This window comes from Haliotis rufescens, unplaced genomic scaffold (genome assembly GCF_023055435.1).
Source record: "Haliotis rufescens isolate VD_foot unplaced genomic scaffold, xgHalRufe1.0.p SCAF_6, whole genome shotgun sequence".
NCBI classification, from domain to species: Eukaryota; Metazoa; Mollusca; class Gastropoda; order Lepetellida; family Haliotidae; genus Haliotis; species Haliotis rufescens.
In genome coordinates this window covers 20398494-20425657 of record NW_025964334.1, presented here as the reverse complement: position 1 = coordinate 20425657, position 27164 = coordinate 20398494, and the positions used below count along the sequence as shown (strand labels likewise).

General features: G+C 42.1%; 1 protein-coding gene across 2 annotated transcripts in view; it reads right to left on the bottom strand.

The window, feature by feature from the left end:
- LOC124113673 (kinesin-like protein KIF27) overlaps positions 1-27164 on the bottom strand; it is a 54783-nt gene that overhangs the window by 6540 nt on the left and 21079 nt on the right. For both annotated transcript variants that reach the window (XM_046474131.2, XM_046474132.2), the window contains 17 exons: positions 26179-26298; positions 22937-23115; positions 22105-22229; positions 21168-21357; positions 19184-19280; positions 14693-14796; positions 12451-12558; positions 11459-11558; positions 10770-10912; positions 9809-9905; positions 8183-8502; positions 7025-7136; positions 6064-6201; positions 4165-4349; positions 3501-3604; positions 1576-1681; positions 449-660 (listed from right to left, as the gene is read on the bottom strand). In XM_046474131.2, the coding sequence (XP_046330087.2) occupies positions 449-660; positions 1576-1681; positions 3501-3604; positions 4165-4349; positions 6064-6201; positions 7025-7136; positions 8183-8502; positions 9809-9905; positions 10770-10912; positions 11459-11558; positions 12451-12558; positions 14693-14796; positions 19184-19280; positions 21168-21357; positions 22105-22229; positions 22937-23115; positions 26179-26298 (2440 nt within the window). The remainder of the gene's footprint in view (positions 1-448; positions 661-1575; positions 1682-3500; positions 3605-4164; positions 4350-6063; positions 6202-7024; positions 7137-8182; positions 8503-9808; positions 9906-10769; positions 10913-11458; positions 11559-12450; positions 12559-14692; positions 14797-19183; positions 19281-21167; positions 21358-22104; positions 22230-22936; positions 23116-26178; positions 26299-27164) is intronic.

Here is a 27164-nt window from a genome sequence, read left to right as displayed (position 1 = left end):
CATCCATATCATCATCATCATCATCCATATCATCATCATCCATATCATCATCATCATCCATATCATCATCATCCATATCATCATCCATATCATCATCATCATCCATATCATCATCCATATCATCATCCATATCATCATCATCATCCATATCATCATCCATATCATCATCCATATCATCATCCATATCATCATCCATATCATCATCATCATCCATATCATCATCCATATCATCATCATCATCCATATCATCATCATCCATATCATCATCATCATCCACATCATCATCCATATCATCATCCATATCATCATCATCCATATCAACATCATCATCCACATCATCATCCATATCATCATCATCATCATCATCATCATCATCATCATCAACCAACAACACCAAGTGTCACAATCATCATCACTATTTCTTCACTGTTGTACTGCTATGTCCCACCTTGTGGTGTTGCGGGCCCAACGCTCCGACTGAGATGAGACCTTCTCATGGACACCTCCTCCTCTGTCATTGGACGCAGATCTTTACGAGATATCTTCACCGGTGTGGCGGCATTGTGGGGCTGGTCCTGGCTAGACTTGTGTGCAGACCGGCTGGACACTGGACGGCTTGGCGGTCGTTCACGACCACTTCCTGGACGGATGTGAGAGTCACTGAGAAGAGAAACACCAAACCTCCATATTTACCCATTTCTTTCTAAGATGAACACAGAGGAGAAAATAATACTACAGTACTGTATAAACACGGAAGGAATGAACACGATCATTCTTAGCATCATGTCAAAGATGTGACATCACATACTTAATGATATCAAACCATAACTGCTTCCATGACCCCTTCCCTGAGAGTAATGTCTCATCCAAACCTTTGGATATTCCGAATTATGTTTGAAGAATCATTTGAAATGATTCAATCAACAATAGATCTTAATGAAGAAATCACTACAAAAATTATCAATCTAAAATCATGTGAAGCATGCTAATAAAATTATTGTTGTTATAGCAATATAAGTATTACAATATGAGCACAATGAAACCCTGTGGATGTTCAGGGCCCAAATCAGGAACGTTGTTAATCTGGCCACTTTCATATTGTACAGTACCAGGTCCTGTTCAGGTCCTGTTCCACTAAGCAATCATCTAGCCAAGGTCATCGTACATCCCATTCTTTAACATAGACGTACAACCGTCGTAGTGCTGGGGTCGTTTTGCGGAAGAAGGCCCAGCCAGTACAGTACTATGAAAGAATCCAGATTAACAACTTTCCCGATTTCCAAATCGTGTTTGTGAAGATATGTCCTGATATATATACTACTCAATATATAAGAACACACACGTTTCTCATCTGACGATAGCTAGTGTATCTGCCATGACCGATAAATTGAGTCATATGAAAAACTCAGGTGTTCTTTAACTTCTTTTCTGCAGTATATATGTTCCAAACAGTAATCATCCAGAGATTGGGTTCCAGATCTCTAGGATGCAGACCAACATTGTTTCACTAATTAAGTGCCTCTCACAACGTCCCAGTAACTTTGTTCAACTGCTGAAACATCTGCAGGGTCTTACCGACTAGAGTGGGTGTCCCTGGGGGTGGGGACGTGTGCTCTTGGGGTAGAAACTTCATTCTCTGCATTACTTTGGATGGAGCTGTAAACTCCAATGTCTTCATAAGCTGTGGAGGAAAAATAAAGATGGTGATTACACTCAGCTCCCAAGGGCAGGTAGTGCATTCTCACACGGTGCAATGAAAGCGCTACAGTGATCGTAACTCCATTACTTTAACACAGATTTACGACTATCGTAGTGCGATGATCGCTTTGTGGATCGGGGCCTTGGTCTCCAGATAATGTTTTGAGCCATTGATTACTTGCTCAGAAATAATCATTCTCATTGGGTATTGATAGTTTTCTTTCAGTAAGCAATATGTTGTCACTTCTACGGGTCAGTCTATTGGGTATTTTTACACCAATGAGTCAACATTTCCTACAGTCATAATTCTGCTTAAAATGCTGTTTCAGTTGACGACAGCAATACAAATTTCTAATTAACAGAGTTAACAAGACATCGTGCCTTTTTAATGCATTATTCACACAAATATCTAGCTCGTTTGGAGCCTGGAGCTATATGAAAGTGGCACTCTGGGATACTGATGCAAAACTCAGGTAATCATCACCCCAGAATTTTCCCTGATAGAGGAAATAATCTCCTAGGTCCTGTTCCACAAAGTGATCGTAGCTCCACATCTATCGTAAGTTTATATTAAATTATGGCCCCTGGATCTTGTTCCACAAAACAAACTTTGCAATAAGATGTTTGAACTTCCCATACTATAGCCATGATAACACAGAGTTATGACAGTAATAGGGCTAAAATTGTGTTATGGAACTGGGTGCATTTGTACAAAGCAATCTTAGCGCTAAGGTGATCATAACTCCCATATCTTAACATAGTCTTACGACAGTTGTAGTGCTAAAATTGTGGTAAGGGACTGGGTGCATTTGTACAAAGCAATCTTAGCGGCAAGGTGATTGTAACTCCCATATCTTAACCTAGTCTTATGACAGTCATAGAGCTAAAATTGTGTTATGGAACTGGGTGCATTTGTACAAAGCAATCTTAGCGCTAAGGTGATCGTAACTCCCATATCTTAACATAGTCTTACGACAGTTGTAGTGCTAAAATTGTGGTAAGGGACTGGGTGCATTTGTACAAAGCAATCTTAGCGGCAAGGTGATTGTAACTCCCATATCTTAACCTAGTCTTATGACAGTCATAGAGCTAAAATTGTGTTATGGAACTGGGTGCATTTGTAAAAGGCGATCTTAGCTCTGAGGTGATCGTAACTCCCATATCTTAACATAGTCTTACGACAGTTGTAGTGCTAAAATTGTGGTAAGGGACTGGGTGCATTTGTACAAAGCAATCTTAGCGGCAAGGTGATTGTAACTCCCATATCTTAACCTAGTCTTATGACAGTCATAGAGCTAAAATTGTGTTATGGAACTGGGTGCATTTGTAAAAAGCGATCTTAGCGCTAAGGTGATCGTAACTCTAAGGTTGGGTTGTTTTGTACAACGGCACCATGGGCCAGTTGTCCCAACAATGCTAAGAGAACAGCTAAAACCAGGTGCCATGACTACAGAAACTGAACTACTTTGATCACTACTAACAAGAGGGATAGACAAAAGGGCCAGTGCCAATAGCTGAATGAAATAAAACGTTAGACCCTTATTACCATATATCTGTAACCATGGTAACATGAGTACATTAAGAGGTTGCACACTGAACATAACATATAACACCTCAACCATGTTAACATTTACAGTAAACTTAGGTTATAATGAACTCAAAGGGACCACTAATTTTCATTCGTTATAACCATAGTTCATTACAAGCATATATTCAGCAAATGTCCGCGACCAAAAACAGTTTGCTGTATCCGTCAGTTCATTATAAGCATGTTCGTAATCAACATAGTTTACTGTACTTACCTTGTGAGCTAAGGACTCCTTTCGTTATCAACTCTTTGAACTTCTTCTTCAGATCCCGGCTAGTTTTCTTATAGTAATACAGATCTTTTTCCAGCTGCTGTACTCTGAAATGCACAGACAGTAAGCTATACAAAGTACAGACGAATAAGAATGGTTACTTATTTTCATTTTTCACTATTAGGTCTAGGGTAAATATTTCTGTATCTCAGTCAATAACCAGTCATTAACAATGAGTGAGTGAGTTGGGTTTAACGCCGCTTTTACAAGTATTCCAGTTATATCGCGGCGTGTCAGCTTAATGTGGGAGGAAAGCCCGAAGTGATGTAGGTCTTAGACGTTCACCACTTCGATGAAACCCACGAGCATGGGTATGGTGCTGACAAACCTAGAAACATAATCGGGGGGAAACCGGGATTCGAACCCACAATCATAGGTTTCTGGCGTGCCCAAGGGATGCAACTCTGCACAGCGAATCACGGCGCCTTAAACAACTGGGCCACCCATGCCCCCATTAACATTTTCAAGACTACAGCAGCATTCAAACAGAATTCCAAATGGCAACACTGAGGACCAGGTCTAATTGTGACCAAGAGTATGTATCTTTATTGATATGTTAGGTGTATCTATACAACAAAGAAAGCAGCAATGATCATAGTGCACTAACTTCAAATCTATTCCATCTCCACAGCTGTTCCCTACTCCTCCCTCTGTTACTTGATGCATAAGCAGTTGCATCTTCTGTTCATACTCCCTCTGCTGCTGAACAAGTCGACGATCAGAGTCCATGTTACTTCTCTGCAAAGTGCTCTCAAGCTCTCGAATAATTCGCTCCTGCTCGTCTATCTTCACCTAGAACAAAGACACAAACAACTAACGCAACCTTAAAGGGGCACTGACCTCTGACAATTCACCAGGGCGAGCTGTTGCCTTTGTTCTCTGTTTTTTCCCCCATGGATACCCAGATAATTTCCCAGAAATCATGTCCTGTGGTGCTCCTACCGTGAGTGCATTTGTTGATATTATTGATAGTAGCGTATATTACATTGATCAATAAAATGAAATACAGTTATGTCTTGGAAATAATAAGGAAATGTAGGTATCTTTGGGGGTAGCATCGATCGGTAATGGTGATGAAGTCACTTGCTTTGTATTGTTCAAGACTATTTTGACTTGTAACAAAAACTAAACATTTCACCTGACCATTGCTTTTTTTATCTTGTTTACATGTTATAGTCAATGTGTAAAATGACTAAAATCTTCACTTAGGCAATTTATTAAAAGCCTCAATATTCAGTTATTTTACAAAGTGATTGAAACATCTGTCCATTTATTTTATTATGATAACAAATTCGAAACATTTTTATGTTTAATTTCATCAACCAGTGGTAGGAATAAAAGAAATGAAACTTAAAGTACATTTCCATATTTTTGGGTTTCTAATCCTAGTATTTCCAAATTTCCAAAAAATGACATCAGATGAGCTCCTAACATTCATTTTGTCTGTTTGTTTAGGTAGAAGAAATTAATTAACATGTAATATTGAAATCTTCAAAGATCACAGGTAACAAGTCAGTGTTCAGAAATACTTATAGATATTGCCTCAAAGTGGCAATACACTGTCCTGACCGATGGTAGCCCAGTCTCTTGTCACACTCAGTTGCGTTAGCGAGCAAATCAACTCATGGCAGCTAGTGAGCCCTAGGGGGCAGTGTTAGACAGCCGAGAAGATGCCAGACATTAGTGGCCCTTTAAAAGTACATCACACTACAGCAAATACTTATAAATATTAACATAAACATCATGAAAAAATTGAAATCCCTCATGGTTATAGAACTACAAATTTGGCTCAGTTATTCTCAGTATGGTTCTCGTGACTTTTATCAATGTTCTGGCTACAGGACTTTTCGTTGTTGTTAGTTTGTTGTTTAACGTTACAATCATCAATATTCCAGCCATGTGACAGCGATCTGTAAATAATCAAGTCTGGACCAGACAATCCAGTGATTGACATCATGAGCATTGATCTACGGAATTTGGACACGATGACATGCATCAACCAAATCAACCACGTAAGTGTTATGTTGTTTGTTTGTTTGTTGTTTATTGCCACACTCAGCAATATTCCAGCTACATAGCAATTGGTAGTTTATTGAAGCTGGACCAGACTATCCAGTGATTGACATCATGATCACTGATCCATGCAATTGGGATACGATGACATGCACCAATCATGTATCAACCAGTGAGCCTGACCACAATCCCGTTGGTCGCTTCTTACGACAAGCATGGGCTGCACCCATCTGAATCCATGTATGCAGCTAAATCCTCAAAACTGCCGACTCCAACTATAAACATGACCACATGGGATTACTTCAACCGATGAGGGGTGACCGAATGGACACATCGACCTCAGAACGTGATTTTCAAGTATGATCCTGTATATTAACTTGAAAATAATAGTTGTTATTATTATCTACAGTTCCAGCTACTGAAAACCTTTCATTAATGGGAATAAGATGATACATTAAAGATGACTACGGAGCAGGTGAGCCACAGTGCCTACCTCCAGCTCGTCACACTGCAGCACAAGTTTCCTCTCCTCCTCCCGGAGACTGACCACCTTCTCAAAATACTTGGACAGCAGCGACTTGGTCTCCACAGTGGTCAGCGACTTGAGGCGATTCATCAAGTTGTCCTCACTCTGTCATAATGGAAGCATCATGAAGGTTAAATTGGAATTATCAAAGACACAATCCATGCTATCTCAACAGGCTGTACAGGATAACATGGATGGGATTTCCACGAAAAAATTGAGAGATGAACAAACTGTGTTTTGAATTTTGAGGAACAGGAGGCCATTAAATGAGAAAGTGTTTTTACGCCACTTTCCCAATATCTCAGCAATATCATAGGCTTCACACATCGTGCCTAATTCAGGAATCAAACCCAGGCCTTTTTCGTGATGAGCGAACCCTTTTACAAATAGGTGACCCCACTGCAGCAGGAGATGGTTCAAGTTAATTTGAAACAGCTTTCTCATGAATGTGTCTTTCTGCATGGACAATGTTTCTAAAGTCAGAGTGATGTTCTTGTGACTGGAAAGCCCTGATATACCAATTCCACAAGAACACTGTTCTAGGAAACTGTACAGGAATCATTGCCTTGACAACATTAAGCAAATCTGTGAAACTGAATCAGGCAATCTTTCTGTAACAATGTATTGCAAGTCCTAAATTAAGAAAAAGAGAGTCACATTGCCTGTATTTTTTAACCCCAGTTGGTTCTGTATCAGATCAACCATTGGTTGACAATGGCATAAATTCATATATTATCAATACATTGACACCAGGGCTCCATTCCACAGAGCGATCGTAGCGCTACAATTGTCGTAAGTCTATGTACAAAAATGGGAGTTACAATCATCTCAATGCTTTCTTTGTGGAACAGGGCTCTGGTCTTTATTTTATTTGCCTCTTATGACATCCTTATCCAGGAATCTTTATAGCATCTCATCCCTATCTTACCTGAGCCTGAATCTGTGAATGTCTTATCTCTGCCTGTCTGTTGTGAATTGATTCATTCTTGTACTCAATAGCTGCATCAAGAGCTTCAATTGCTTCATCTAGTTCAATAAGTCTACAAAAAAAACAAACACTGATTATAAGTGAGTGAGTGAGTGAATGAGTTGGGTTTAACACCGCTTTTAACATTATTCCAGTTATATCACGGCGTGTCAGCTTAAAGTGGCAGGAAAGCTTGAAGTGAAACAGGTCTCCGACATTTACCACTTCGGTGAAACCCACGAGCAGGGGTATGGTGCTGACAAACCTAGAAACATAATTGGAGCGAACCGGGAATCGAACCCACAATCATGGTTTCTAGCTGCTCAAGGGACGCAACTCTGCACAGCGAATCACGACACCTTAGATAACTGGGCCACCTGTGCCCCCCATTTGATTATGAGATACAGTGAAAGTTTGTTCTTGGCACGATCGGAGATATCTAAGAATTCACATCAATAATTTTTTGCATTTATGGAGGTACATTGTATTAACGTTAAATCCGATGCACATACTGCGTAAATACGAGTAACTAATTTACGCGAACTGTGCACACAGGTTTTAACGTCTAAATCTCTGTAAATGCAAAAAGATATTGAAGTCAATTCTAATATATAAAAATGTCAATAATAACTTCACAGACTGATTATTTAATCATTACAACAATATGGAATTAGTGACATCATTCAGCACAACATTAGTGGGCGTGGCATATGGGTAGGATGAGGGGAGGGGGCGGTGGTGTTATGGTTATGAAAATATAAACGCAAAAGGAATAGGTTGGTTGACCAATAAAAAGTCATGGAAACATAACCAAGGACCTACAAGATCAAGCATGATGATGCACAACCAACTAGCTCATACACTGCCCTTATTAGCTGCCTCCTGCGACAAGCATGGGTTATTGGGGGCCATTCTGCCTCTAAATCCCCATGGGGTAAATCACCATTATGAGTCACACACTGTCATACTCAAGCCTTCCCTTGCATCATCACCCAACCAGGTCAGAACTGGTCTTCAGCAACCCATGCTTGTCAACAATTTACAGACTGCAATCATATCGCTCTAATATTGCTGAGAGCAGCATTAAAGAACAAACAGACAGACAAACCCATCACCCACCTTCTCTCCTCTTTAGCTGACAAGATACTGCCTTCCCGCAGCTTCTCGTCCATCACTCCTCGACTCTTCTGCAGCTTTTCCCTTGATCGCTTCAAGCGTGAGATCTCTTCCTTCACATTCTCCTGCTCATCTTCTGCTGCCTGGGACAACTCCTTCCGTTTCTCCTCAATCTTCTTCTCCACATTTTCCAGCTTCAAGGACATGGACACGACGTCGTGGTTGATCATCTGACTAGAACGCAGTTTCTTTATCTCCAACTCACTCTTCTCTGACAACATGGCTTCCTTCTTTGCAACGATGCCTTCTCTGCGATTAAGATCCTGGAAGAATCATTGCATCACTTGTGTAAGTTATTAATTGCTGTTTTTTCCCTTCCCTCATCTTTTGCCTCCTAAATGTCGTAAAGAACAAACAACCTCCTAATAGCACCCTGAGCAGCCTTGCAGCATGCAGGAATAATGGGTTAGGTTTTCAATCTCAATCTTTTATTACTGATATAGACCACACAAGCCTATGAATGAATGAGTATGGTTTTACGCCGCTTTTAGCAATATTCCAGCAATATCAAGGCGGGGGACACCAGAAATGGGCTTCACACATTGTACCCATGTCGGGAATCGAACCCGGGTCTTCGGCAGTGACGAGCGAATGCTTTAACCACTAGGCTACCCGACCGCCCCCACAAGCCTATGATCTACAATATGGCATACATGGACCTTAGTAGAGGTGAGGTGAAATAGGGTTCAACGTCGCGTCCAAGATTATTGCACTTATATAGCGACGTGCATAGACCTTAGAACCTGATTTGAATACTTTACATACTGTATTCGACGCAATAAGCGCTCAGGGTACTCTCAAAATTAGAAATAGGGGGTTCTTATAGAATAAATTTTGGTGAAAAAAAAAACAGAGTTGAAAGATTGTAAATTCATGCTGACAGCCTGAAATGATACAAAAGAAAAGTCTGTGTGTATTATACACGACAGATATTTTTTCCAGAATTTAATTGCCCATAATTAAGGGTGCATATAACACAGGAGTGCGTATTATACACGAATAAATAAGTCTTGTGTACATTGATCAATTGGAAGGGGTGCTAATTGGGATTGTTCACTAGCCAATACATTAGCAAATATTGCCGTGGGCGCTTATTAGAGTGGGGCGCTAATACGGTAATTACAATGAAAACCTCAGCTTGAAGTGCTATATTATCAAGGAATTTGACCATTTTATTCTGTTGTTAAAATACAATCCTGGATATTATGAACCTAGGTACATACAAAAGACATATTTCAAAACTTGATAACCTTCCAACAATGAACACAGCAATCTTTGTGTTAGACATATTTACTGTCATCTTCCCCTGAGAATGTTCCAACACCAACTGTGTTTGCAGGCCCTCGGTTGTATCACAGAACAATATATCATGAGCAAATAGTGGTTTAAATTGATACATGCTGCTTTCAGCAATATGTCAGCCATATCACGATGGGGGACAGCAAAATAGGGCTTCACACATTGCATCCATGTGGAGATTTGAACCCAGGCCATCAATCAAGCTGCACTTCAACCAATGGGCCACTCCACCCCAGTCAAGAAGTAGTGTATGTAGACATCAGGTCCTACCTCCTGCAGTTCTTCATTCTGTCTCCGGAGCACCAGCACCTTCTCAATCTCGCTGTCCAGCCACCTCTTCTGTTCATCCATCTTCTCAAGGTTTTCCCTAAAAACATTAAAAATAAATACTTTTACCTTAAATTCATTGATGAGAACTGGAAACATGAAAACAATTAACTACAGAGCCACGAAAACAGAAACTATACACCATGGAAAAATCGACCATAATTTATTGCATTGGAAACGTCAATGTATAAAACAAATAGCAATTGTAGAAATACCATATAGCAACAAATGGAAAGTGTTCAGTTCATCTGTGACACTTACAGTCCTAACAATGAGCCATTTAACACTTGCACCCTTCTCGATTTGTGGCATCACCCCATATGCATGTAGAGCACAAATTTCTGCCCCTTGTGATGAAAAGGCAACATCCAATCAGATCACTGTTCTTGTTTTGAATGGCTTCACGATGGCTAAAATAGCACTGAAGTCACTACAATAGGTGTTCAGTCATCAAAATAAAATACAATGATGTCACTAACTACTTGGGTGAGTTCATTGAAAATTTGGAAAGATTTAGAAAATATTTGTCTTAGCTTAATTGTAGGAATAATTTCAGTGCAAATTCATCACACGATGGCTGTGGCCATGTTTTCCGCACCTGGATGTTGATTTTGTAAAATGTTCTCTGATTGGACTCTGGCACATATCAATAGTCCAAACAGAGAAGCTTTTACAAAATGAACATCCAGTTTCCCAAATTATTCAAACAAAGACTATCAATATGAGCGATAATCCAGAGAACATTTTACAAAATCAACATACATGTTCCGAAAACAGGTGATTTAGCACAGATAAGACAGCTGGGAAGGGCAAGGGTGAGAGCTAGACTTCGATATAGCCTAGTGGATACACTTGCCTCGGGAAGATGAACATAATGTACATACAAACGTATGACTACACTCACATCTGTATGGGAGGCAGGGAGCCTGAGCGGAGTCTACGCTGGGCTGCTGCGATCTCCTCATTTTTACGTTTCAATATCTTCTGCTGTTGTTCACTCTTCAGCTCAAGTTCCTTTACTCTCTGCAGCTCTCTCTGCATCTCACGCTGTAAAGAGTTTATTAAAAGTAAAATCAACACCATCAGTATAAAAGAGAAATTCTTAAACAACCTTGTGAAAATGTGGTGAGGTACTTCATACGAACAGGGCATTCTGGTTGGCTAAAGGAACAACTCAAACCCTTGGTCTATGTATACATTCATGAAACCATACACTTCATAAACATAATGTTCCTTGGAGCAAGAGGCTCTACTCAAGCTTCTAGATTCACAAGGATACACTTCAAACACTTCAAACAGTTTTCAAGGTTCATATTAGGGAAGAGAATATCAGCAGATTTGACAGTTTCATCAGAAATATTACCGGATACTCATTTACAATATTTCAAACAGCAAAATATTCCACTCCTTCCCTCAGTTCATAAGTGCGCAAATGTACAAGAAAATATTTTTAATTTTGCAATTAACCAGACTGCAGGATTAACATACAGCAACCCTGCCATCTGTATTATAGTGGGAATTAACAAACAGTACTGGTGGGAATATAACAATCTACATAAAAGACGCTACACTGTCCTCGCCAGCTTGTCTCACCTCCAACTTGGCTTTCTGGTCAGTTTCGTCCTTGAACCTCCTCTGCAGATTCTCATAGTGCTGCTTCATCCTGTCCACTGCCAGCTCCAGGTCCTGGATTCTGGAAGACAGAACAAGAAAGAAGTGAGCAAAGCTCACATACCCCCGTTATCCCCGCTGGTCAACAACAAAAAGTAAATAGTTTGTTAATTAATGAAATATACCTGTTGCTTTAAGTCAGAGGAACTGCCCTTTCCTTTGTTACCCCTTGAGGATGCATTATGTTTGAAATGAACACATGTTTTTGCAAATATATTTCAATCTAGTGTGGGATAATCAATGCTTAGCACAACATACATTCTTGATGTTTCTTAATGTGTCCATGGAAACGGCAAAAATTAAAAAATTCAGAATCTTCAAACTAGCAAAAGGCACAAGTACCCATTGTGGTAAATGGGTGTAGCACGTTTGCTGAAGCTAGGGTGCATGGTTAAAAAGATATGGGCCGTACAAAACACCCACCCCAAAAGTTTAAGTTTCTAATGTTTCCATGGAAACAGCAAAAATTAAAAAGTTCAGAATCTTCAACTAGCAAAAGGGACAAGTACTCATTGTGGTTAATGTGTGTAGAAAGTTTGGTGAAGCTAGGGTGCATAGTTAAAAAGTTATGGGCCGTACAAAAGCTCGGACGGACAGACCGAACGCTATATACTCCCGATTTACATCGTAAACGGGGGTATAAATATATTGATCTCTCTTGTCAACTACTGACAAACTTAAAAGAGTACCAGAGGTACAGAATTAAAAGGACAACGAGACGAAGTAAGTAAATCATGCTAAAATAACCAAGATGTGCTGTGTCCCTGTTACATCGTCTATGACATGGTGTGACCTGTACAAGCAGAAGTCCCTCATGATAAATGACAGTGTCAACTAACAACTAACACCTTCACCTTGCACCCAGAAGGCAACCAGTGACGTTTGAAAATAACATTGGGGTATCCGGTACTCACTTTTTCTCATGCTGTGAGGCAAAGTTTGCTATTTTTTCAGTCTCTTTTTGTTTTTTCTGCAGAGCTGACATCTTAGATTTTGCCTCTTCTATTTTCTTCCTGTATTCACTGAAAAGAAAAGTAAACATAAGATGTCATGCCTACTGTAAGGTGTCATGCCTACTGTAAGGTGTCATGCCTAATGTAAGGTGTCATGCCTAATGTAAAGTATCATGCCTTATGTAAGGTGTCATGCCTAATGTAAGGTGTCATGCCTAATGTAAGGTGCCATGCCTACTGTAAAGTGCCATGCCTGATGTAGGGTGTCATGCCTACTGTAAGGTCTCATGCCTACTGTAGGGTGTCATGCCCAATGTAGGGTAATATGCCTACTGTAAGGTGTCATGCCTAATGAAAGGTGTCATGCCTACTGTAAGGTGTCATGCCTAATGTAAGGTGTCATGCCTAGTGTAGGGTGTCATGCCCAATGTAAGGTGTCATGCCTAATGTAGGGTGTCATGCCTACTGTAAGGTGTCATGCCTAATGTAAGGTGTCATGCCTAATGCAGGGTGCCATGCCCAATGTAGGGTGTCATGCCTAGTGTAGGGTGCCATGCCCAATGTAGGGTGTCATGCCTAATGTAAGGTCTCATGCCTAATGTAAGGTCTCATGACTTCTGTAGGGGGTTGCCTACTGTAAGGTGTCATGCCTAATGTAAGGTGTCGAGCCTACTGTAAAGTGTCATGCCTTATGTAAGGTCTCATGACTTCTGTAGGGTGTTGCCGACTGTAAGGTGTCATGCCTAATGTAAGGTGTCATGCCTAATGTAGGGTGTCATGCCTAGTGTAGGGTGTCATGCCTAATGTAAGTTCTCATGCCTAATGTAAGGTCTCATAACTTCTGTAGAGTGTTGCCGACTGTAAGGTGTCATGCCTAATGTAAGGTGTCATGCCTACTGTAAGGTGTCATGCCTGATGTAAGGTGTTATGCCTGATGTAAGGTGTCATGCCTAATGTAAGGTGTCGTGCCTGCTGTAAGGTGTCGTACCTACTGTAAGGTGTCGTGCCTGCTGTAAGGTGTCGTGCCTGCTGTAAGGTGTCGTACCTACTGTAAGGTGTCGTGCCTGCTGTAAGGTGTCGTGCCTGCTGTAAGGTGTCATGCCTACTGTAAGGTGTCATGACTTCTGTAGGGTGTTGCCGACTGTAAGGAGTCATGCCTAATGGAGGGTGCCATGCCCAATGTAGGGTGTCATGCCTAGTGTAGGGTGTCATGCCTAATGTAAGGTCTCATGCCTAATGTAGGGTCTCATCACTTCTGTAAGATGTCATGCCTACTGTAAGGTGTCATGCCTAATGTAAGGTCTCATGACTTTTGTAGGGTGTTGCCTTCTGTAAGGTGACATGCCTAATGTAAGGTGTCATGCCTGATGTAAGGTCTCATGACTTCTGTAGGGTGTTGCCTACTGTAAGGTGTCATGCCTTCTGTAAGGTCTCATGACTTCCGTAGGGTGTTGCCTACTGTAAGGTGTCATGCCTAATGTAAGGTCTCATGACTTCTGTAGGGTGTTGCCTACTGTAAGGTGTCATGCCTTATGTAAGGTATCATGACTTCTGTAGGGTGTTGCCTTCTGTAAGGTGTCATGCCTACTGTAAGGTGTCATGCCTACTGTAAGGTGTCATGCCTGATGTAAGGTGTTATGCCTAATGTAAGGTGTCATGCCTAATGTAAGGTGTCGTGCCTGCTGTAAGGTGTCGTACCTACTGTAAGGTGTCGTGCCTGCTGTAAGGTGTTGTGCCTGCTGTAAGGTGTCGTACCTACTGTAAGGTGTCGTGCCTGCTGTAAGGTGTCGTGCCTGCTGTAAGGTGTCATGCCTACTGTAAGGTGTCATGACTTCTGTAGGGTGTTGCCGACTGTAAGGAGTCATGCCTAATGGAGGGTGCCATGCCCAATGTAGGGTGTCATGCCTAGTGTAGGGTGTCATGCCTGATGTAAGGTCTCATGACTTCTGTAGGGTGTTGCCTACTGTAAGGTGTCATGCCTTCTGTAAGGTCTCATGACTTCCGTAGGGTGTTGCCTACTGTAAGGTGTCATGCCTAATGTAAGGTCTCATGACTTCTGTAGGGTGTTGCCTTCTGTAAGGTGTCATGCCTACTGTAAGGTGTCATGCCTAATGTAAGGTCTCATGACTTCTCTAGGGTGTTGCTGACTGTAAGGTTTCATGCCTTCTGTAAGGTGTCATGCCTACTGTAAGGTGTCGCCTACCTCTGCAGCTTCTGTTTCTCGACCGACTCCTGCTGCTCCCTCATGCCCAGCTCCTGCAGCGCCCTCTGTGTCCCCACCAGCTCCTGCTTCACCCCGAGCTTCTCCTGCAGACAACCACAAGCATCAGGGCATGTCATGATTGTTTTAACTCTTCTAAATATCACAAAATTTGAAACAAATATCTTCAAGGCATTCTGGATGACAATCAGAAAACGTCCTTTGCAATGACGCAATCTGAAACCCTGTACAGACCTCCCCAACACTGTACTATACAGCCGTCCCTGACACTGTACTATACAGCCCTCCCCATCACTGTACTATACAGCCCTCCCCAACACTGTACTATACAACCCTCCCCAACACTGAACTATACAACCCTCCCCAACACTGTACTATACAACCTTCCCTAACACTGAACTATACAGCCCTCCCCATCACTGTACTATACAGCCCTCCCCAACACTGAACTATACAACCCTCCCCAACACTGTACTATACAGCCCTCCCCAACACTGTACTATACAGCCCTCCCCAACACTGAACTATACAGCCCTCCCCAACACTGTACTATACAACCCTCCCCAACACTGTACTATACAGCCCTCCCCAACACTGAACTATACAACCCTGCCCAACACTGAACTATACAGCTCTCCCCAGCACTGAAGTACACAGCCCTCCATAATACTGAACTATACAGCCCTCCCCAACACTGTACTATACAGCTCTCCCCAACACTGTACTATACAGCTCTCCCCAATACCGAAGTATACAGCCCTCCCCAACACTGTACTATACAGCCCTCCCCAACACTGAACTATACAGCCCTCCCCAACACTGTACTATACAACCCTGCCCAACACTGAACTGTACAGCCCTCCCCAGCACTGAAGTACACAGCCCTCCATAAAACTGAACTATACAGCCCTCCCCAACACTGTACTATACAGCTCTCCCCAACACTCTACTATACAGCTCTCCCCAATACCGAAGTATACAGCCCTCCCCAACACTAAAATATACAGCCCTCCCCAACACTGTACTATACAGCCCTCCCCAACACTGAACTATACAACCCTGCCCAACACTGAACTATACAGCTCTCCCCAGCACTGAAGTACACAGCCCTCCATAATACTGAACTATACAGCCCTCCCCAACACTGAACTATACAGCCCTCCCAAACACTGAACTATACAGCTCTCCCCAATATAGAAGTATACAGCCCTCCCCAACACTGTACTATACAGCCCTCCCCAACACTGTACTATACAACCCTCCCCAACACTGTACTATACAGCCCTCCCCAACACTGTACTATACAGCCCTCCCCAACACTGAACTATACAACCCTGCCCAACACTATACTATACAGCCCTCCCCAACACTGAACTATACAACCCTCCCCAACACTGTACTATACAGCCCTCCCCAACACTGTACTATACAGCCCTCCCCAACACTGAACTATACAGCCCTCCCCAACACTGAACTATACAACCCTCCCCAACACTGTACTATACAGCCCTGCCCAACACTATACTATACAGCCCTCCCCAACACTGTACTATACAACCCTCCCCAACACTGTACTATACAACCCTCCCCAACACTGTACTATACAGCCCTCCCCAACACTGTACTATACAACCCTCCCCAACACTGTACTATACAACCCTCCCCAACACTGTACTATACAGCCCTCCCCAACACTGTACTATACAACCCTCCCCAACACTGTACTATACAACCCTCCCCAACACTGTACTATACAGCCCTCCCTTACACTGTACTATACAGCCCTCCCCAACACTGTACTATACAACCCTCCCCAACACTGTACTATACAGCCATCCCAACACTGTACTATACAGCCCTCCCCAACACTGTACTATACAGCCATCCCCAACACTGAACTATACAACCCTGCCCAACACTGTACTATACAGCCCTCCCCAACACTGTACTATACAGCCCTCCCCAACACTGAACTATACAGCCCTCCCCAACACTGTACTATACAGCCCTCCCCAACACTGTACTATACAACCCTCCCCAACACTGTACTATACAGCCTTTCCCAACACTGTACTATACAGCCCTCCCCAACACTGAACTATACAACCCTGCGCAACACTATACTATACAGCCCTCCCCAACACTGAACTATACAGCCCTCCCCAACACTGTACTATACAGCTCTCCCCAACACTGTACTATACAGCCCTCCCCAACACTGTACTTTACAGCCCTCCCCAACACTGTACTATACAGCCCTCCCCAACACTGTACTATACAGCCCTCCCCAACACTGAACTATACAACCCTGCCCAACACTGAACTATACAACCCTCCCCAACACTGTACTATACAGCCCTCCCCAACTCTGTACTATACAGCCCTCCCCAACACTGAACTATACAGCCCTCCCCAACACTGTACTATACAGCCCTCCCCAACACTGTACTATACAGCCCTCCCCAACACTGTACTATACAACCCTCCCCAACACTGTACTATACAGCCCTCCCCAACACTGAACTATACAGCCCTCCCCATCACTGTACTATACAGCCCTCCCCAACACTGTACTATACAGCCCTCCCCAACACTGTACTATACAGCCCTCCCCAACACTGTACTATACAGCCCTCCCCAACACTGTACTTTACAGCTCTCCCCAACACTGTACTATACAGCTCTCCCCAACACTGTACTATACAGCCCTCCCCATCACTGTACTATACAGCCCTGCCCAACACTGTACTATACAGCCCTCCCCAACACTGTACTATACAGCCCTCCCCAACACTGTACTATACAGCCCTCCCCAACACTGTACTATACAGCCCTCCCCAACACAGCCCTCCCCAACACTGTACTATACAGCCCTCCCCATCACTGTACTATACAGCCCTCCCCAACACTGTACTATACAGCCCTCCCCAACACTGTACTATACAGCCCTCCCTAACATTGAACTATACAGCCCTCCCCAACACTGTACTATACAGCCCTCCCCAACACTGAACTATACAGCCCTCCCCAACACTGTACTATACAGCCCTTCCCGACACTGTACTATACAGCCCTCCCCAACACTGTACTTTACAGCCCTTGCCAACACTGTACTTTACAGCCCTCCCTAACACTGAACTATACAGACCTCCCTAACACTGTACTATACAGCCCTCCCCAACACTGTACTATACAGCCCTCCCCAACACTGTACTATACAACCCTCCCTAACACTGTACTATACAACCCTCCCCAACACTGTACTATACAGCCCTCCCCAACACTGTACTATACAGCCCTCCCCAACACTGTACTATACAGCCCTCCCCAACACTGAACTATACAGCCCTCCCCAACACTGTACTATACAGCCCTCCCCAACACTGTACTATACAGCCCTCCCCATCACTGTACTATACAGCCCTCCCCAACACTGTACTTTACAGCCCTCCCTAACACTGTACTATACAGCCCTCCCCAACACTGTACTATACAGCCCTCCCCAACACTGTACTATACAGCCCTCCCCAACACTGTACTATACAGCCCTCCCCATCACTGTACTATACAGCCCTCCCCAACACTGCACTTTACAGCCCTCCCTAACACTGTACTATACAGCCCTCCCTAACACCGTACTATACAGCCCTCCCCAACACTGTACTATACAGCCCTCCCCAACACTGTACTATACAGCCCTCCCCAACACTGTACTATACAGCCCTCCCCAACACTGTACTATACAGCCCTCCCTAACACTGTACTATACAGGCCTCCCCATCACTGTACTATACAGCCCTCCCCAACACTGTACTTTACAGCACTCCCTAACACTGTACTATACAGCCCTCCCCAACACTGTACTATACAGCCCTCCCCAACACTGTACTATACAGCCCTCCCCATCACTGTACTATACAGCCCTCCCCAACACTGTACTTTACAGCCCTCCCTAACACTGTACTATACAGCCCTCCCTAACACTGTACTATACAGCCCTCCCCAACACTGTACTATACAGCCCTCCCCAACACTGTACTATACAGCCCTCCCCAACACTGTACTATACAGCCCTCCCTAACATTGAACTATACAGCCCTCCCCAACACTGTACTATACAGCCCTCCCTAACACTGTACTACACAGCCCTCCCCAACACTGTACTATACAGCCCTCCCCAACACTGTACTATACAGCCCTCCCCAACACTGAACTATACAGCCCTCCCCAACACTGAACTATACAGCCCTCCCCAACACTGTACTATACAACCCTCCCCAACACTGTACTATACAGCCCTCCCCAACACTGTACTATACAGCCGTCCCTGACATGGCAAGAGACAATCACTGTACACTGTACTGATACTGACCAAAACTTCCTAATTATTAAAAAACAAAATGATCAGGATTCTACAAATCTAAAGACAATCTGAATTTATTTTGATTACAGCTCAAGAACCAAGTGTCCAACCTTTTCCAGAGCCTTGATTTTATCTGCATACTGCTTATTCATAAGCTCGGCATCCTTCCCCGACCTGACAAGCTCCCTGATCAGCTGCTCCTTCATCCTGGAACATATCGCAGCATTTTCACACGTCAGAATCATGTACACTAGAACCAAAAAGCTATAATCTACCCAACAGGGTTTAAATGAGGATCAAGTGTAAATATGATCAAATATTTGGACATGTGAATCTCTACAAAACACTGTCATACTGCTTCACCAGGTGCTTGCGATAATGGCCTCATCAATGGTGTATGACACATTAGTCATAAATTCATGTCATCAAAACAATTCTTGGGCGGTCGGGTAGCCTAGTGGTTTAAGCATTAGCTCGTCACGCCGAAGACCCGGGTTCGATTCCCGACATGGATACAATGTGTGAAGCCCATTTCTGGTGTCCCCCGCCATGATATTGCTGGAATATTGCTAAAAGCGGCGTAAAACCAAACAATTGGTCAACTTCAGCAATGTACCCTTGCCCATACTGTAATGTCACATTTAAAGAATAAGAGAAGTTGAAATGCATCAGTCAAGCCTTCAGTGTTACTATAGCTTCTAAAATGCCACTTAAAGATAACATATATGTACGTGGCATTTATATAGCAGTACTAGCGTGATAACCGTACTTGCACCTGCACCAAAATGTTTAACTGATAGAAGAATAAAGATGTTGAAATCCACAAGTGAACTTTTACATGTACACATGGTGTTGAACATGTTGAGGTTAGAGTGAGTGAGTTTGGTTTAAAGCTGCTTTTAGCAATATTCCATCAATATCACAGCAGGGGGACACCAGAAAAGGGTTTCACACACTGTACCCATGTCAGGAATTGAACCTGGGTCTTCGGCGTGACAAGTGTGTGTACCCTACAACCAAGGGTTGATCAGGGTACAGTGACAAAGAATCAAGAGAGTGAAAAGTGTCAGATTCGGCAATATTCCAGCTCTATCATAACAACAGGTATACCACGAGTATGATGATGCACAATCAACCAATCCTGGCACATGAGGATAACCTATGTCCCTGACAGGGATACCCCACTCAAAAACAGTATGCTGACCCGTACCCCGGCCTTCCACTCTCCTGGCAGATACTCAATCCATCACACAATGGAGGCAGTATTGTCCCCAAGGAGGTGTTTGTGAGCGAAGAAAATGAATGTTTCACATCAAAGTCAAAGCAAAATTTCTGGTCTATCATGGCAGCCAGTATATACTTTTGTTTGGGCCATACAAACCAGTATTTAATCAGGGTACAACATCTTCCCGAGGCAAGAGAGTTAACTGACTTTAAAAGTCCAGTTTCCACCCTTGCCGAACTAGGCTGGAATTCCTGGGCTCAATCGTAGCGCCACCAGTGGCTATTACGAGTTATGTCCTTGCTATGCCTCCCCTATTGACCAAACAGATTCAACCTCTCGTATCACTTGCATTCGCTTTAAACAAAACGGTGGTGCCCAGTCAAGACGATCTGATCAATAATCAATATCTATATTGTGATAAAACGAGTCTAACATCGCGAAGTGCATCAAATCACGTGAGCACCTTGATTAAAAACATGAAAAGATTTAGAAAATAACTGTTGACAACGAGTTAGTGGTGCACATGCTTTGCAAATGCTGCAGTCGACCGAAATCTGCATGACACTTTATGAACCGGATTTCGATTAAGGTGCATGATTTTGTTTGGACTATGCATAGACTCGTTAGTCCAGACAAAATGTGACTCCAAAACACCAGCCTGGTTCGGCAAGGGTGGAAACTGGACTTTTATAGTCAGTTTACTCACTTGCCTTGGGAAGATGGGGTAAAATGGCACACACATCAGCCAGGTCACACACTGTAACTGTCCTGTCCTCATTAGTCATCTATGTGGTACCGGGACGTATTCCCTAGTGACGTATTCAACCCCCGAATCCTACAGGGTATACATTAAAGTTTGGAACACCTACCTGATGTTGATGGCTAGGTCTCTCATCTTCTGGTTTGCCTCCAGCACTTTCAGCTGCGTTTGCTTGATCTTCTTTCGATGGATTTCAGTGCTGCTGCGGTTGTCGATGTTGATGAGGCGACTCCCTGTGCCGTCACTCTCAGACATATCGAGACTTCTCATGAGCCTGGTGCTTGTTCGCACATCCGATACTAACAAGGAAAGATGTTTATTGAGATGACAGATAAAACAAGTTATTCATGCACTGCCTAACACACATCATATCCTTTTTAGTAACTGTCTTAAGAGGGTAATAGAGTTGGGTTTGGCATAGCTTTTGACAAGTATGTCAGTTAGTATACAGAGCATTAGTTTAATGGGGAAATAATAGCATGATCAAAAGGTTTACTATATGGGCATAGTAAGGCACTGACAAACCAAGACCAGTGGATCCTGGTAGCCTAAGGGACATAACTCTGTACAGCAGACTGGACCTTAGACCACTGGTCCACCAGAGTCCCTTTCAAGTTTTGTGACATCTAAACATGTTAAACGAAAAGGAAAAGTACTAACTTAAAAAAAAATAATAAATGGTTCTCAGGCAATGACTTTTGAAAATATAGTGCGGGCAGGCGGTTTTCTTTTGTTGCTTGTTCAAACCAAATAAACAGTTGTGTACCATCAAGCTTGGAAAGGGCCTCCCTACATAAACAAGCATACAAACTCCTATTGTCGCCATGACACGAGATACACAGTAAAGCAGTGCGCATGTAAAGGGAAGTAACTGTGTTCTATATTGGATCGAAAACGAAAACGAAATGTGCGGCAGACTTTATGATGATGTGGGCAGTGCCTGAGAACCAAGACTTATTATTTTTTTTAGCCTAATCAGCTCTAGTTTTGAGAAGCATCCTCCTCGATGTGGATGGAGGGTCTGAACCTGGATGTCAGTTCCCTACCTGGCTTGCTCCTCCTGACTTCTGGCATGTCATCTACAGACAAGCGGTTCTCCTTATCTTCATCATTCCTTGAACCCTTCTTTACACGGAATGTTCCTCGGCGGACAAAGTTGCTATCTCCAGTTCTGAAACCAGAAACATTCCTAATTCAAACTTTTTTTTCATCAGTTTTTTTTTCAAAGTTAATGGAAATCTAACATGTCTAATCATTGACGAAGTTTTTATTTGTATTTCACAAAGATGTTTCAAAGGAAAACCTTCATTCCTCTACACCATTGAGCGATTCAATCACTGAGTCTATTACCATACTGTTTATCAGTTGAAGATGAGGTGAAATGGGGTGTTGGATCCAAGATTATTGATTAATGCTGATTTATAGTGCTAGCTCACTGAGATACCATGCCGCAGTTTAACATGAATACCACACTCAGACACAGTATACTGACTCCGAGCCGACCAGTCCTTGTTTTAGTCCCTTAATGCTGAGCGCCGGACAGGGTAACAACAAGTACCATCTTTTAACGTCTTTTGGTATGACGTGGCCGGGGATCAAACCCAGCACCGTCCACTCTCCAGGCGGACGCTCTACCACTAGACCACGAAGGCGGTCCATCAGTTGAAGGTCAGGTGTGTATGTGTTTGTTGTCTAACACCACACTCTGCAATATGCACCAGATAATCAAGTGATTGATATTATGAGCAACGACCCACTCCATCAGAGTACAATGACACGCCATCAACTAAGTCACCAAGTCTGACCCCGATCCATGAAGTCATCTCTCACCCCCAGGATAGGAAGCTGGTGTAAAAGTTGGATGTCTGACATACATACCCAGGCTGTTGGTTCTCTTGATCGTCACTGAAGGTCTGGTGCAGCACCTCATCACTGTCCTCAAGCCTCGTCACCAAAAGCTGGCTTCGGGCCCGGAAGCTCTGCATGACCCGTTCTAGTGAAAACAGTGCTGGACTTGTCTTGATGTTTCGTGATGGTGGCCTCAGACTTGAGTAAAACTGGAGGGAAGGGAACACACATACTGTCAAGAATGTTTGTTGTTTAACGCCACCCTCAGCAATATTCCAGCTATATGACGGTTATCTGTAAATAATCAATCTGGACTAGACAATCCAGTGATTGACATCATGAACATCGATCCACGCAATAGGGAAACAATGCCATGAATCAACAGTCAGCGAGTCTGACCACCCGATCCCGTTAGTCGTCTCATACAACAAGCATCGTTAGGGAATGGGTGATATTATCTGAACATGACAAATATATATCACTGGTCATTTTGGTTTTTCAAGTTCAAGAGTGCCGTTCTGGTAAAAAATAGTATTTTGCCGGATGCAGCAGGTACAGCAAGAAAACGTTTCCAATGACAAATGTCACCAATAATCATGCTATATCACTACCTGTAATAATATCCCTGCTATATCACTACTACCTGTAATAATAGTCCTGCTGTATCACTACTACCTGTAATAATAGTCCTGCTATAACACTACTACCTGTAATAATAGTCCTGCTCTATCACTACTACCTGTAATAATAGTCCTGCTCTATCACTACTACCTGTAATAATAGTCCTGCTCTATCACTACCTGTAATAATAGTCCTGCTGTATCACTACCTGTAATAATAGTCCTGCTGTATCACTACCTGTAATAATAGTCCTGCTATAACACTACTACCTGTAATAATAGTCCTGCAGTATCACTACTACCTGTAATAATAGTCCTGCTATAACACTACTACCTGTAATAATAGTCCTGCAGTATCACTACTACCTGTATTAATAGTCCTGCTATAACACTACTACCTGTAATAATAGTCCTGCTCTATCACTACTACCTGTAATAATAGTCCTGCTGTATCACTACTACCTGTAATGATAGTCCTGCTGTATCACTACTACCTGTATTAATAGTCCTGCTGTATCACTACTACCTGTAATAATAGTCCTGCTGTATCACTACTACCTGTAATAACAGTCCTGCTATATCACTACTACCTGTAATAATAGTCCCCCTATATCACTACTACCTGTAATAATAGTCCTGCTATATCACTACTACCTGTAATAATAGTCCCGCTATATCACTACTACCTGTAATAATAGTCCTTCTGTATCACTACTACCTGTAATAATAGTCCTGCTATAACACTACTATCTGTAATAATAGTCCTGCTGTATCACTACTACCTGTAATAATAGTCCTGCTGTATCACTACTACCTGTAATAATAGTCCTGCTGTATCACTACTACCTGTAATAATAGTCCTGCTATATCACTACTACCTGTAATAATAGTCCTGCTGTATCACTACCTGTAATAATATTCCTGCTATGTCACTACCTGTAACAATATTCCTGCTCTATCACTACTACCTGGAATAATATTCCTGCTATATCACTACTACCTGGAATAATATACCTAGTATATCACTACTACCTGTAATAATATTCCTGGTATATCACTACCTGTAATAATATTCCTGCTATATCACTAAAACATGTAATAATATTCCTGCTATATCACTACCTGTAATAATATTCCTGCTATATCACTACTACCTGTAATAATAGTCCTGCTGTATCACTACTACCTGTAATAATAGTCCTGCTGTATCACTACTACCTGTAATAATAGTCCTGCTATATCACTACTACCTGTAATAATAGTCCTGCTGTATCACTACTACCTGTAATAATAGTCCTGCTGTATCACTACCTGTAATAATATTCCTGCTATGTCACTACCTGTAATAATATTCCTGCTCTATCACTACTACCTGGAATAATATTCCTGCTATATCACTACTACCTGTAATAATATTCCTAGTATATCACTACTACCTGTAATAATATTCCTGGTATATCACTACCTGTAATAATATTCCTGGTATATCACTACCTGTAATAATATTCCTGCTATATCACTAATACCTGTAATAATATTCCTGCTATATCACTACTACCTGTAATAATATTCTTGCTAAATCACTACTACCTGTAATAATATTCCTGCTATATAACTACCTGTAATAATATTCCTGCTATATCACTACTACCTGTAATAATATTCCTGCTATATCACTACCTGTAATAATATTCCTGCAATATCACTGCTACCTGTAATAATATTCCTGCTATATCACTACCTGTAATAATATTCCTAGTATATCACTACTACCTGTAATAATATTCCTGCAATATCACTACCTGTAATAATATTCCTGCTATATCACTGCTACCTGTAATAATATTCCTGCTATATCACTACCTGTATTCCTGCTATATCACTACTACCTGTAATAATATTCCTGCTATATCACTACTACCTGTAATAATATTCCTGCTAAATCACTACTATCTGTAATAATATTCCTGCTATATAACTACCTGTAATAATATTCCTGCTATATCACTACTACCTGTAAAAATAGTCCTGCTGTATCACTACCTGTAATAATATTCCTGCTATATCACTACTACCTGTAATAATATTCCTGCTATATCACTGCTACCGGTTTGATTGGCATTCTAGAAGTTGGTGAGTAAATAAGAAAATGTACAACTTGATGACCAACACCCTTGATGTTATCAAGCTGGACTGATTACAGTGTGAAAATCTACATCAAAAAGTCATTATGCAATAAACCAGAAGACAAGTTGTTATCCATAAAGTTGTACATTTTCTAATATCTGTTATAAACCGAGTCTAGGCCAGGACACTGACCGGTAGATCTAGCATGAGCATGTTCCATGTTGTAGTGGTACACACAATCAACCAGGTCAAACACACACCACTTAATCTGCATCCTACTAAGCTCTTACCAAAGTATTCAGTACTTGGGAGCCTCCTGTCCTTCACTCAGATAATAGGGTCAAAAGTAACCATACTGTCTAAAGAAGAGCTAAAGCACCGAGCCCCTCATTCAAACTCCCCCATGAGCAAAACCGGAGAACACACATGAGGAACACGGGATTTCACAAACTGTACAAACAAGGCATCGTCTTTAATGCAACACCTTTCATAGATTGTCTTTATGATGAGTCAACATTCACTTACATTGTCCTGCTTGCGATTGATGTGAGTGGGCACGGACTTGGGTCTTCTGCCCGTGACCGGAGGTGCGCTCGACGTAACAGCAGTGCTGTCCAGGACGCTGCTCGCACCCAGTAGCGTCTCCTGCAATAGTGCAAGCACAACATCAACACAGCACATCCAAACAACACACAGATATACGATACACATCACTGAAACATAAGGTCTGCAGAATCACTTCCATTGCATTCATGTTAATCATTGACAATATGTGTCATTATGTAAATACCACAATTAAGAAATTGGAAAATATGAAAAAAATTAACATGATGATTTTCGTAAACACTAGAAATATGAAGGTACTAATAATGGTTTGCTATGATGAATTAGATGATAGGAATTAGTATGGCAAAGGATTAAATTCTATTAATGTTAATAATTATCTCTTTAACAATGTGGCAGAGGAGTGAAGGAATGAGTGATGCTCCTTTGAAGAGTAGATCAGTAGCATCATGGTGTGCTAGCTGTGCGTGGAAACCCGAAATGATACAGGTTGTATATCGACAAATAAGTGACAGAGTGAGTGAGTGAGTGAAAGTTATTAACGCTGCCGTCAGCAGGATTCTAGTAACCCATTGTGACCTGTAATAATCAAACTGTTTGATTGGCATTCTAGAAGTTGGCAAATAAGTAAGAAAAATGTACAACCTTATGGATAACAATTTCTGATTTATTGCATATCGTGACGTTTCGATGGAGATACTTACGCCGTTATCAAGCTAATAATGGTGTAAGAATCTACATCGAAATGTTGCTATATGCAATAAACCAGAAGTTGTTATCCATAATGTTGTATGTTATTCCTACTGTAATAATCAAGTCTGTATGGGCAATGGCAAACCAAGGATCACAATTATAGCAAATATTGGATAAGAAAATATAAGCAACAAGACAGACGATGAACACAATGCTTAAATGCACATAACACATGTATCCAATAAATAATGAGA